Source organism: Schistocerca piceifrons, chromosome 2, assembly GCF_021461385.2.
Source record: "Schistocerca piceifrons isolate TAMUIC-IGC-003096 chromosome 2, iqSchPice1.1, whole genome shotgun sequence".
In the NCBI taxonomy this organism is placed as follows: domain Eukaryota; kingdom Metazoa; phylum Arthropoda; class Insecta; order Orthoptera; family Acrididae; genus Schistocerca; species Schistocerca piceifrons.
This window is the reverse complement of record NC_060139.1, coordinates 477,471,968-477,485,057: the sequence shown is the minus strand read 5'-3', so window position 1 is coordinate 477,485,057 and position 13,090 is coordinate 477,471,968. Positions and strand designations below refer to the sequence as shown.

The 13,090-nt window shown below is 38.1% G+C and overlaps 1 protein-coding gene across 2 annotated transcripts in view; it reads right to left on the bottom strand.

Annotated features, from left to right (window-relative positions):
- LOC124777066 (sorting nexin-14-like) overlaps positions 1 to 13,090 on the bottom strand; it is a 235,220-nt gene that overhangs the window by 168,070 nt on the left and 54,060 nt on the right. For both annotated transcript variants that reach the window (XM_047252339.1, XM_047252340.1), the window contains exons 4-6: positions 4,982 to 5,113; positions 2,417 to 2,694; positions 204 to 411 (exon numbers count right to left, since the gene is read on the bottom strand). In XM_047252339.1, the coding sequence (XP_047108295.1) occupies positions 204 to 411; positions 2,417 to 2,694; positions 4,982 to 5,113 (618 nt within the window). The remainder of the gene's footprint in view (positions 1 to 203; positions 412 to 2,416; positions 2,695 to 4,981; positions 5,114 to 13,090) is intronic.

Below are 13,090 nucleotides of genomic sequence, written 5' to 3'. Positions count from 1 at the left end.
AATGTCACATGCAGTAGCTTCCCAATAAAATCACTTGTGTTATTTTATGAACACACTCTGTATATGACAAATTAAAGGAATAGTAATGTGCTGAAGCAAAGTTTAGCTCTCCCACACTAATGTTAATAAGCTGAATGGGAACTAGGCTAAATCTGTTTCAAATATGTCACATCAAAAGAAGTTCTATAAATAACTGATCTTACTGATGCATGTTTTGGAGGTGCCACAGAGGAAACAAAGTGTGCCAGAAATGGAACAGTATCAGGCACTACAGCTGGATATTGTGTTAGAGGCTGTTTATCCACCAAAAGTAGTAGCAGACTGTTAACAATGGCTGGATCAGCCAGTACATCCATTGTAGGTAAAAGCACCCATCCTGACAGAATCTCTCGTATTAAGACATTAAAATTTCTGTAAACAGAAAATATAATTATTAATTACACACAGTACAGGTTCAGTGTGGAAAAAAAACCTATAGTTTAATATGTGCCACAAATGTTTTAGATTTTCACGGATTCGGTAAGCAGTGGACATTCTGTTTACAGCCCTAATCTGAATAATGACTTCCATACTCCTTTAGATGACCTGTATATGTCATTTTGGAATTATTAATTTCTTCTTTCTGCTCCTTTTGCAGGCTGCCAACTGACAGTTCAGATCAGTATACAACACTGCTCATTGAGAGTACAGTAAGTAAATGTTTATATTACTTGATGTTTTGGAACTGCAGCTGGATGACATCAACTTCACACTGTGATATTTCAGCTGACAACTAGACAGTTATCTTGAGGTCGAGTTAACACAAAATTCACAAAATGCTTATCTGTTATGATGGAGGTAGTGATTTTTGGGTGGTAGTGATTTTTGTGTTCATGTCTTAATCACCATGGAGTACTGTACGAACATAGTCAAGGCTCATTTCATATTCATTCTCTGGAAGTGAAATTTCTGTCCAGAAAAGAAGACGAAACAGAGTTTAATATCCAATTGATGCAGACATCATCTGAGACAGACCAAAGCTAGAATTGATAACTATGGAAAAGGAAATCAGCTACTATCTTGTTCATTACCGTATCATCTACCTCAAGCGATTTGGGGAAACTGACAACAACCTTAATCAGGAGGGCTGGAGGAATCCAAACTTTTCTTCAAATTGAGGCCATGTTAGCTTTTTGCTGTGTCATTTGACGCTGTATCATATAAAGCTGTATTATAGATCAATACATGTGTTTCTTTAAGTTGTTCTGTCAGTTTTGCCACTGTTGCAGAGTTTTGTAATGCAGTATAACAATCATTTTAAGAATTATCATTTACTTTTGTTTAAAATAATTATATTCTTGTTTGAAATACACATCACTGCCATAAATATTTCCTGTGAGTTATCTAAGCTAGAAACAAATCCGTCATTTTATGTTTCTATGAGCAATTTTTAATTTCATGGAGTCCCTAATTTTTGCAAACTCAATGTGCCTCTAACTTCTTGGCTCGAAAACAAGACAGATGATTGAGGAGTCTCAACTGAGTGTTTTAAATAAATAGTCAAAGCTCAAAAATAGTGGAAGAAAAAGCTTTAACTTGCATCGAACATTAGCAATTGCCACTCAAGAAAATGAGTAAGGTATAAAGAGAAGATTCCAAATATACGTAATTTGGATTTTCTAGCCAATAATAAGAACTTTGAGTAAAGTGGATGACTAAAAACAATGACAGACAACCAGTATATATTGTACATATTAAGCTCAGAGGTGACTGCACAATATTTTGTGGATGAAATGACAACCCCCCATGTTTTGACATATCTCCTGTGCACTAATCACATGATTAGCACATCTATGGTACGAGAAAAATAAATCACAATTCATCATTCATAACATTCGTTATATGCATTTGAAATATTAGTTTCTGATCTGTGCCTTGAGGCAGGCTTTACATCAAGGTCACTAAAGATAGAGCACCAGCTCAGTCTCACAAGTACAGGGATATGAATCTGGCATGGTCTTGCTGAAGGAATCATTCTGACATTCACCTAAATTGATTTACAGAAATGACTGTAAAACTAAAAATTATGATACTTTAAGTTACAACAACAATATGGTGATCTGAGCTCCATTCCCCCTGAATATGAATTCAATATTTTAACAAATGCATCACCTTACCCAGTCTTGATTTGTAGACTTTCAGCTGTTTGTTTTTGTCAAGACAGATACAATGGTGTTAGGGTTTGTTATACCATCACATTCTTAATTCAGAATCATACTGCACCGAGGCAAATGTTTCTGACTTTTGCCTTCGCATGTAAAAGTACTCGGGTTGCACTGCTCTATCACTTGTCTGATGATAATATAGGTTGGAGGCCACATTGCATTATTGAAAAAAGGGAAGAGAACATGCACAATAATAAATCAAACTGACACACCTGCAGTTAAGCTGCTGCTGCTGAACAAGTTGCGGTAAGAGCAAACATGTGAGTTGACGCAGGTACATAAGCTCAGCTTCTCTACTGTGCACTGCTGGGTGAAGACGTGGGCCCAAATAACGTAGAGCAGCACGTTCTAACACAGCTCTGTCTAGATCTTCCAATATTCCACTTGTGGCCTGTGTTCCACCAGCTAGACGAATACTACCTAGGAAGTCATCTAGGTGACGCAATCCTACTGGCAGTAACTTGTATAGTATAACACGAGCAACATCCACCTGCCAAAAACACATATTTAAAAAACTGTTACAGCTACAAAGGCCCAACCTTCAGTTGCACAACTCAGCTAATTATACGCATTACAATGGAAAAATATTAATAATATAATAAGTTAAGAAATGGTGACCCATTATTCCATGTTAAGTCACTTACTGCTAATGGGTATTACACATCCAGAACAGAGCTGAAGTATTTTATAGTACACAAGAGTTTACACCCTCTATCTCCTTAAGTGCACAGAAATTTACATATTAATGTATGTTTTAATAAAGAACATTTTGTGGTGATATACAACACTCCAGAGGAGTGCTGAGAGATGATGGACGTCTTCAAGATGGAACAGTGATAACATACATGTTTGAATGCGAATACTGTGTATGTGAGGTCCAGGGATCACTGACTTATTTTGAAGAGGTACAGAGGTCCTAAGGAGATATATAAATAATTTTGACGTTTGGTAATTATATAGGATAAAGAGACAAATGAAGTGTTCTTTTAATATTAATGCCATGCTGAGAGTCTGTGTTGGGATGTCATGATTAACAGGGCTATTGATGTATGACTTTAATGATGTAAATATTTCATGTAAATATACAGTTTATAAATGGAAATGGAATTCTGATATTCCTTGAAAGAAGTTAACATTGTGGTACTGAGTTTCTTAGAAGCAATAACAATGCAGTTGGAGAAGAATTCCTGCACAGCCTTTCAAGAGATCGTGGTCAAGAATAAAATGATAATACTAACCATATATTAAACATGTCATGTTCCATCCATTTCATTGTACATGATTTAATTAATGATGATTTAATGTTGTTTCTTTGTTACCAGTTAGTTGCTCAACGGTGGCTTTGTGTAAACTTCATAGACTGTACAATTATTGCTGTAAGGAAATTCAATACTGCTACTCTAACTTCCTTGAATGATACACAAAGATCATTTGTATTTATAATCTGCAATTGTCCATAAATATATACATCAAATGGATAAGATCAAACTTCTGTCAAATCATAATGCCTGTGGTGTTGTCTGAAGAGCAACGTGCCAAAGCAAGGTTGGTACCTCACAACGCAACCACAAGAAAAGATAAGTAGCCAAGTTGCATCGACAAATGAGCACTACTGGTGTAGCCACGTCCATCACAATGGCTCTTCTACTTAGGCTGAACACAACACCGCTCAGCCCAGTCCATGATCATCAACTAAGATGACAGCATTGTCTTCTGGTAAGCCACCTGTGTGGTCACCGTTGTCTTCTAGTAAGCCACCTGTGTGGTCACCATATTATACAGAATACTAAGTGAAAATTATTGTGAAATGTACTCTGAGTGAGAGATTTGTTGTGTGGTCACCGTATTATACAGAATACTAAGTGAAAATTATTGTGAAATGTACTTGTTGTGTGGTCACCGTATTATACAGAATACTAAGTGAAAATTATTGTGAAATGTACTCTGAGTGAGAGATTTGTATTTTGTCTGTATCAAGCGATATGTTAATGTTCAGATACAGTTGTGAATACTCATGACATTCCTGTGGCAGTGAATGTACAAAGTTAAGTTATTCTTGTTATCTATGTTGTAATAAAGTGAACTAATTTTCGGTGTTATAGTATCCATTTGGTCTCCTCTCAGAGCAAGATAAAGAATCCACCTTTGTACTGATGAGTGTATTTTCATCTGGTAAAACACTGTCTAACACGAAATCTCTACACAGAAATTTATCCAATGAAAGAAAGAATATGGATGACACACTTCATTTTCTGATCAAAATCATAACTATTATCAAAAATTTACATTCTTGAAGGACTTCAATCTTTTCTGAAGTAGGAGGCCAATGTTAGGAGCTTCTATATTTACATCAATGCACATACTTTCTGTCATGGAGTTACTGTGATAGCTGTCCCATCTTGAAGACATGTCCATCGGCACGCTTCTCAACATGCAAATAAAATAACAGATCTGCACAGTATTTGCACTCTCCTCTATGATAATTTATTTTATGATTTTCCTTCACGAGTAGTCATTTGTCAGTAAGAACGCACAGGGATACATGTCACTACTCTGAGTGGTACGTAACAGCACAAACAAAATTCTTAAAAGTGTAAATTCAGTTTAAAATGTAAAGATGCATATTTGGTTGGATACATACACCTCTTTAATTTGGAATATAGGAATAGAGAAGTAGGGTGTTAATAATTTTGGGAGATACTAAATACAGTTATATAGTTTTAATGAGTATGAACATCCACAATCAGAATCCTGACTTGTGTTCAAGTCATACTTACCTGAAGTATTCTACGCAGTAATACTGATGAAGAATAGCGTATTGCATGTTTAAGCTCTTGAATGAAGCTCTCATCTGTTGACAATTCTTTATACCAGGCATACACAAATTCCTGCAGAGTTCTGTCCAGAAACTAAAAAAGGAAAAAAAGTAGCACTTTTATTACTATCTTGGTGTTACTTTATTAATTTCAGTTCTATATGCATGAAAAACTCAAATACTTCACTTGTTTCTGTTAAGCTATCTGGGCATTAAACACAGGGACAGGGGATTACTTATTTTCACACAATTCATCTCATGTTTTGATCAAACTGCTATTTTCTTTGTCTCGTTCTTTGTCTCTTATGGAGAAAAAGTAGGAACAATGGCCACAAAAAAGAAGCTATTAAACAACACTACTGTAAACATAAACCTCAAAGACATACGTAGTCATCCCGTTGTCACATGATAGAGAAGGAGGTGAAATCTAGTCCACATTCTGCACAATTGTAGTTCAGACTCTCAGAACAAAGGAGAGAATGGGACAAGGGTGTCTGGGGAAGAGACAGCAAGAGAAGAAAGCTATACAACAGATGTTCAGGTTATGAAGATGAAAGATAACACGAATGGCGAGACAAAACCACATGATAGGAAGAGGGTTTACATCATGTTTGACAAAACAATTCAAATGTTTTGTGAAATCATTTGTCTAAAAGTAAGAAATAAAACAGTTTAGAGAATCATTTGATGTGGCTTTAAATGATGCTCTAAATCATCTCCTTTTTATCAGGAAAAGAAAGAACAATGACGATGACAGCACTCGTACAGGAGACATTACTTCTTGCACCACATATATTCTCTTTCCTGATATTTGAAGGATTCTCTATTCAAACATTTTTGAGACTGGAAACTTTTTTATACGTTCAGATATATGTGATAGAGGGAAACAATAGCACACTGCACAGTCTGCATAAACTATCAGATAAATATGAACTAGTACTCTTTAAAATTTTAAGGTTATAAATTAAACACTTAACTTTAAATTCTTAATTGGCGCCTCGTTTGCTGTACATGATTTCAAGTATCATTCAAAGGCACATTAAATGCTTCTCTATTCCAAGTTATTTCTTACTTTTTGGCATATAGTTTCAGAAAACATCTGTCCTTTTTTTCCATTTTCTTTTATTTTCTAGCTTTCTTCAGAAAGCATAAAACACAACACATTCAAATACTGATCCTAATTCTATAATTCTTAAGGGCGTATAGATCAAAAGAAAGCAGTAGTAGTTTCAATTTTGTTTTGATTTGATATTTATTGTATTTTTCAACAAAAAGAAAGAAATCTACAATTTCAAAAGTGATGAGAAGTGGAACTCTTATAGCCCCTTCAAGCTCTTTAGACAGTCAACCTTCATCAAAGAGTTGTCTGATGATATTGGTAGGAACTCCTTACATTCTAAAGTGTTGCTCTGCATCAAACAGGGGAAGGCCTCTCAGACGTGCCTTTGACAATATCTGGGGAAGTGCAGTCATAGAACAGTCAATCTTTCTCAGTGTGTACAGGGTGCAGAAAAATATTTTGACCAAAAGTGTGGGGTAGAAAGACAGCATCAGAAAAAGAATTTGAGTTTTTGTTGTTACAGAACATAACTGAAATCTGATGTGTTGATGTCTTTATTCAAAATGAAGTGTAATTAAGAGAAAATTTATATGGTAACAAAATGTTTGGAATAACCAATCATCATGAACACAATCAGATGACCATATTTCAGATTTCAATATGTCCTAAAAAGGTCAAAGTAAAAGAAAAATGAGCATGCTCTTGTACACAGCCTTGCCATCACTTACTTAGCCAAAGTATGTCATAGCAAATGTTCAAACTGACCACTGTTTTCACACTGGCGTGGCGCAATATAATTATAGCAGTAAATATTCAATTGTGATCCCTAGTTCCTACACTCAAATTCCTTCATTTCTACACTTTTGGTAAAATTATTTTTCTGTGCCAAGAAGCAGCAGAGAAAGAGTGAGACAGAGCAACTGAGAGAGAGAGAGAGAGAGAGAGAGAGAGAGAGAGAGAGAGAGAGAGAGAGAGAGAGAGTGCAAAGACTGAGACCACAACTGGAGGCAAAGTACGCCCTATCACTTGTGTGCAGTTATCGCTCAGCTCAATGTCAAAGGCAGATGAAGTCATTGAATTTTCATGCTGATTCTGTTCACGTAATTGACAGCTATTGGCTGAATAGCATAAAGATGTTTATCATTAGTTAAAATGTTGAGAAGATAATTGAAGTGAACAAGAACTTCAAGTGGTTGTTGAGCTTCGTGAAGCTGATCTTGCTGTATCCACTGAATCTCAACAATTTCAGCCAATGCACCATTGACGAGATCAATGCTACTGAAATTATTACCCTCAACATACCTCAAGCACTGACTGTGATGCTGATTTTCATTTCAGTCTTCCATAGCCATTGGTACATTGTTAATGGTGATTTTTCAGTGCTGGCTTTCTGTGTATTCTGACATTTCAGAGTACATACTTATGGCACAACCTTTATGAACTTCTGCGGCCGGTTCTGCAAGTCGTTGCTTGTTCCAGGCAATACACTGTGCATTTTTTGGATTGTTATAAAGCAACTGCTTCACTCTCTCTGATTATCAACTTCTGATATAGTTCTGCTATAGAGAACGTCCATATCATCAGAAGTGAAGTTGCCTTTGCGAAGTCAGTTAAGCAATTCAGACATTATCTTGCAGTCGCAAACTCTGATTGAGTTCCACAAAACTGAAAAGGTGCCACAGATTAAAAATATGCTCTTAATACTCTGGCTGCTTGAAAATCTAAGAGCCAAGAACTGGACGCTATTAAAACAGGTCTTCGATGAGATGAATGTTTAAACTACCAAATTCCCCACTTGGTCATATTTTGACTTCTCTGAGTCACCTGTCAATCACAGGTAACATTTCATGTGAATAATTGAGTGTTCATCCATTATAATCCATGAATATTACTGAATTTAGCAAATGGCACATAAGTGATTTAGTGTTGTTGGTCATTTTGAAGGGTAAAAACACAATGGCAAGTCATTCCATTTATGTTCTCAGTAGCAACACCACTTGGAGCACCGCGAAGAATACTGTCAGCCTTGATGTACGCTATTTGCAATTTGTATCAATTTGTGCATCACTCTAGGCATGAAGCTTCTGACAGTTCCACCACCTCCATAAATGAATAAACTTCCAGAGGTAGAACGTCTGCACTATTCATGTGCAAGTCAATTTGACATTTGACAAATTTGTGGATTTTTCTTTGCTTGATTGCGAGTGCACGGTGCCTGACTGTTTGTTCATCATACACAATGAATTTTGCTAGAATGTTGTACACAAAAGCCCATACTAAAGTCAGGCTCTGCAGCAGTCATAACTTTTCTCATTTCAAACCTGAAGTGACAATCTATGGTTCACAATATAATAAGAGCTTCATGAGCACTCAACAGCTCACAACGCCTATTCTCAAGATCTTTTTTACCTGCAAGCAATGCCGACTGCAAAGAATCTCTTTTTGAATCAAGTACTTCCTGAGCACTCCCAAAAATTCAACATTGTTGCTATATATAAGATTTTCTCCGTTTCAAAGAGGACAGTACAAAAGTAACTGTTTGTATGCAGTGTTTTAAGCACTGATGAAAGCTTTCTTTTCCAAATCTAGATTTTGCAATCTAAATATCGTGATTTTGACCCCTTCAGTGTCACCTGCAATATCAACCTCATCATCATTGGACTCTGTTTAATGGGATTTATTGACTGGCTTATAATTTGCTGCAAATTCTGGGAGGCAAAATGAAAATGACCGAGTCCAAAAGGTTTGCATCCAACACTTCCCAAAACAAAGCAGCTTTGGCCTTCCTTATTTTCTGAATAATGCCGAACAGTACATTCTGTCTACTTGAGAGACATGACTTCAGATTGTGCAGCATCACAACATTACTGCTTCTTGCTTTGACATCCCTCGACTGTTGATAATGCTGTGTGCCATCAAATGAAGAGTTACTTTTTGTTGCCTCCTTTCCACCGTTTCTACAGCCATGCACATATTTTTGTTGATCATGTCTCTAAGCTCTGGCAATTTATTTCAAAATATAAATGGCAATTTCAATGTAAGAACCAAATGGTTGAATGTCCATATTGGTTTGCCATATCTTGAGACTGTTAAGATTGCAGTAACTGAACAGTAGTAATTGGCCATTGACTCGTCTGCTTCTCATCTGCAACTGACAAATCAAGTACAATTTTTTTTATGTCCACCATTTTCAGAACTTGTGTTCTCACAAGGTTCATGAGGAAAATCAAATCTGTACAGTTTATTCCCTTTCCTGTAAGTCTTTTACCATTTTTGTACATGATATTTCTGTCCCAGTTGGTGCAATTGCTCATCAAGCTTTGGAACATTGCAATGCACTACCTGTTCAATGTACATGATTCCAGAAGCTGAACCCATGTCAAGAGCATCTCAATCCAGAGCAGAATTTGAGTATACACAGGACTCCTCTTCTGAAATTGAAAGCACATGAAGTAGTGAATGACACAGCTTCTTTCAATACATTTCTCTTCAAAATTACATCGTATAAGTGCTTGGAAAAGTGATGATAAAAATAGTGCCATACAGGAAACTAATGGCCCCTTTCATCCAATGTCAGATTCTAATGCATTTTGTCTTTGACACTGCAGTACAGCACCAACAGAATACTCATCACCTCAGGCCACAAAAAGTCATCAGACCTGACAGTGAGGAACCAGGGACGAAGTTCTAACCATCTGACCATTATGACGAGATTGCTTGATACATTTCTCCAATAACATAGATAGGAATGTATATTCTTGAAATGAAGGCTCAGATCTGTGACCTTCACCACATTTGATGTTCCATAAACTGATATTAGTATTCATGCACTCTTCCTCTGCTCTACTGTGAGGATAAATAAGTTATTCACTGAACCAGAATCTTTTATCATTAGCCACTGCAAGCTGCTAGAAATACTCATATAGGTATGTCATTAAGGAAGTTTTGCATTTTTCTGCAAATCCATTTCTACCAACTGGATAAAGATACCAGACATCATATTCTTCCGAATATTTTTGGCATGATGGACAGCAGGTTCTTTTCAGTTTTAAATTGTATGACAAAGTGTCTGTTTTCTCCCTCTTTCTTCAAACACTTTGTTTATTAGAGTTGGCTGGAATTCTTTATTCACCAGCAGAACATGATGTCAACCACATTTCTGCCTTTGTCAGAACCAGACATTCCACACATTTGAGTATCTGTTTCAGTTTCAGCAGAGTCTGAAACAGCATCCCAATGAGCAGCTATTAGCGAAATACTTCAATTTTCCTTTACAACTATTAAGTTTTTCTTAGTCACCCTGATTCCTTTCAAGAATTTTCCCCCCAAAACTACACCTTACACTGGCCCATTTGATATCCCATTCATCAATTTCGCACTCTTCACTTGACTATGAAAATATGGACTAAAATCAGTAATTAAAAATGTTTAATTGCCTTGATTACATTCTACTCATTAAAACCTTTTTTGCAAAATTATACCCTACACTGGTCAACCCATTTGCTCGTTTCCCACTTGTCATTTGGCTGAATATGCAGACAAAAATAATGTAATTTATTATTAATCTAATGCAATTTATAGGGAGTTTTGTTTTCATTACAGTTCAACATTTGACCAAAAACAGTCTCACCACTGTCAAACACTGTTAATAGTTTCAAAAAGAATAATAAGAAGAAGGTATTAAATGAAGCACACTGATAATACGGATTGTGATCAAAAATTTTCAATTTTTTTTTCTAAATAGTTAGCATTTCAATGCTCATTGTTAAGAAACTAAATGAAAATAAAACAGCAATTTTTATATGCTGTTACACTTCTAGTGCATCCCATCAGTAGCAATGTTACCACATTAGTGGCTTTCCAGTTACAAATTTTATGGAACACAAATTTCATTGTTGTAACAGGAGAAAAATTCTTCAGGCAACTCTACCTGTTCTTGAAGGCAAGTTATACTAAAAATCAGACGTCAAAGAGAGAGCTACAGTAAATTATCTCCAACAGTTACATAGACAATCTAGTCAATATGATTGGCAACAAAAGGAACTGTATTCTTAGATAGTGTAGGTGAGGGAATATGAAAATGCGAAACTATTTACATAAGTTATAGTGAAGCATAAAGAAAGACACGAAAATTTTTGTTACCAATGCAAAAAATGGTTGTTCAAAATGTGAGTGCAGCTAGCAGCAAAACATTCAATCATGAGCAGGAATATGCAGAAGATTTAACCTCAAACTCATATTGTAAGATGTATGCTTAGTACTGAACATACAAGGAAGAGAAATTTTTGTCTTTGTGATGGCACTTTTGAAGACAGTGTAAAGGGACATCCTCCTCTAGCATTACTTTTCCTCAACCGTAGTAGTCGATATCAGAAATATTTTTCAAATTTTGGACAGGTCAATATTATAAAGGCTGCTTTTCTGAAAAGTTTCATATAATTGTACTCACACTATATTATATTTCAAGCTAAAATTTATGAAAAGGAATTACTTTATTTTCACTGTCACAATCGATATGTACTAGCTCTAAATGCACAGTTAAAAAAATTTTTTTAGGAACATTTGACACTACGAAATACACTCCTGGAAATGGAAAAAAGAACACATTGACACCGGTGTGTCAGCCCCACCATACTTGCTCCGGACACTGCGAGAGGGCTGTACAAGCAATGATCACACGCACGGCACAGCGGACACACCAGGAACCGCGGTGTTGGCCGTCGAATGGCGCTAGCTGCGCAGCATTTGTGCACCGCCGCCGTCAGTGTCAGCCAGTTTGCCGTGCAATACGGAGCTCCATCGCAGTCTTTAACACTGGTAGCATGCCGCGACAGCGTGGACGTGAACCGTATGTGCAGTTGACGGACTTTGAGCGAGGGCGTATAGTGGGCATGCGGGAGGCCGGGTGGACGTACCGCCGAATTGCTCAACACGTGGGGCGTGAGGTCTCCACAGTACATCGATGTTGTCGCCAGTGGTCGGCGGAAGGTGCACGTGCCCGTCGACCTGGGACCGGACCGCAGTGACGCACGGATGCACGCCAAGACCGTAGGATCCTACGCAGTGCCGTAGGGGACCGCACTGCCACTTCCCAGCAAATTAGGGACACTGTTGCTCCTGGGGTATCGGCGAGGACCATTCGCAACCGTCTCCATGAAGCTGGGCTACGGTCCCGCACACCGTTACGCCGTCTTCCGCTCACGCCCCAACATCGTGCAGCCCGCCTCCAGTGGTGTCGCGACAGGCGTGAATGGAGGGACGAATGGAGACGTGTCGTCTTCAGCGATGAGAGTCGCTTCTGCCTTGGTGCCAATGATGGTCGTATGCGTGTTTGGCGCCGTGCAGGTGAGCGCCACAATCAGGACTGCATACGACCGAGGCACACAGGGCCAACACCCGGCATCATGGTGTGGGGAGCGATCTCCTACACTGGCCGTACACCACTGGTGATCGTCGAAGGGACACTGAATAGTGCACGGTACATCCAAACCGTCATCGAACCCATCGTTCTACCATTCCTAGACCGGCAAGGGAACTTGCTGTTCCAACAGGACAATGCACGTCCGCATGTATCCCGTGCCACCCAACGTGCTCTAGAAGGTGTAAGTCAACTACCCTGGCCAGCAAGATCTCCGGATCTGTCCCCCATTGAGCATGTTTGGGACTGGATGAAGCGTCGTCTCACGCGGTCTGCACGTCCAGCACGAACGCTGGTCCAACTGAGGCGCCAGGTGGAAATGGCATGGCAAGCCGTTCCACAGGACTACATCCAGCATCTCTACGATCGTCTCCATGGGAGAATAGCAGCCTGCATTGCTGCGAAAGGTGGATATACACTGTACTAGTGCCGACATTGTGCATGCTCTGTTGCCTGTGTCTATGTGCCTGTGGTTCTGTCAGTGTGATCATGTGATGTATCTGACCCCAGGAATGTGTCAATAAAGTTTCCCCTTCCTGGGACAATGAATTCATGGTGTTCTTATTTCAATTTCCAGGAGTGTATTTAGTACA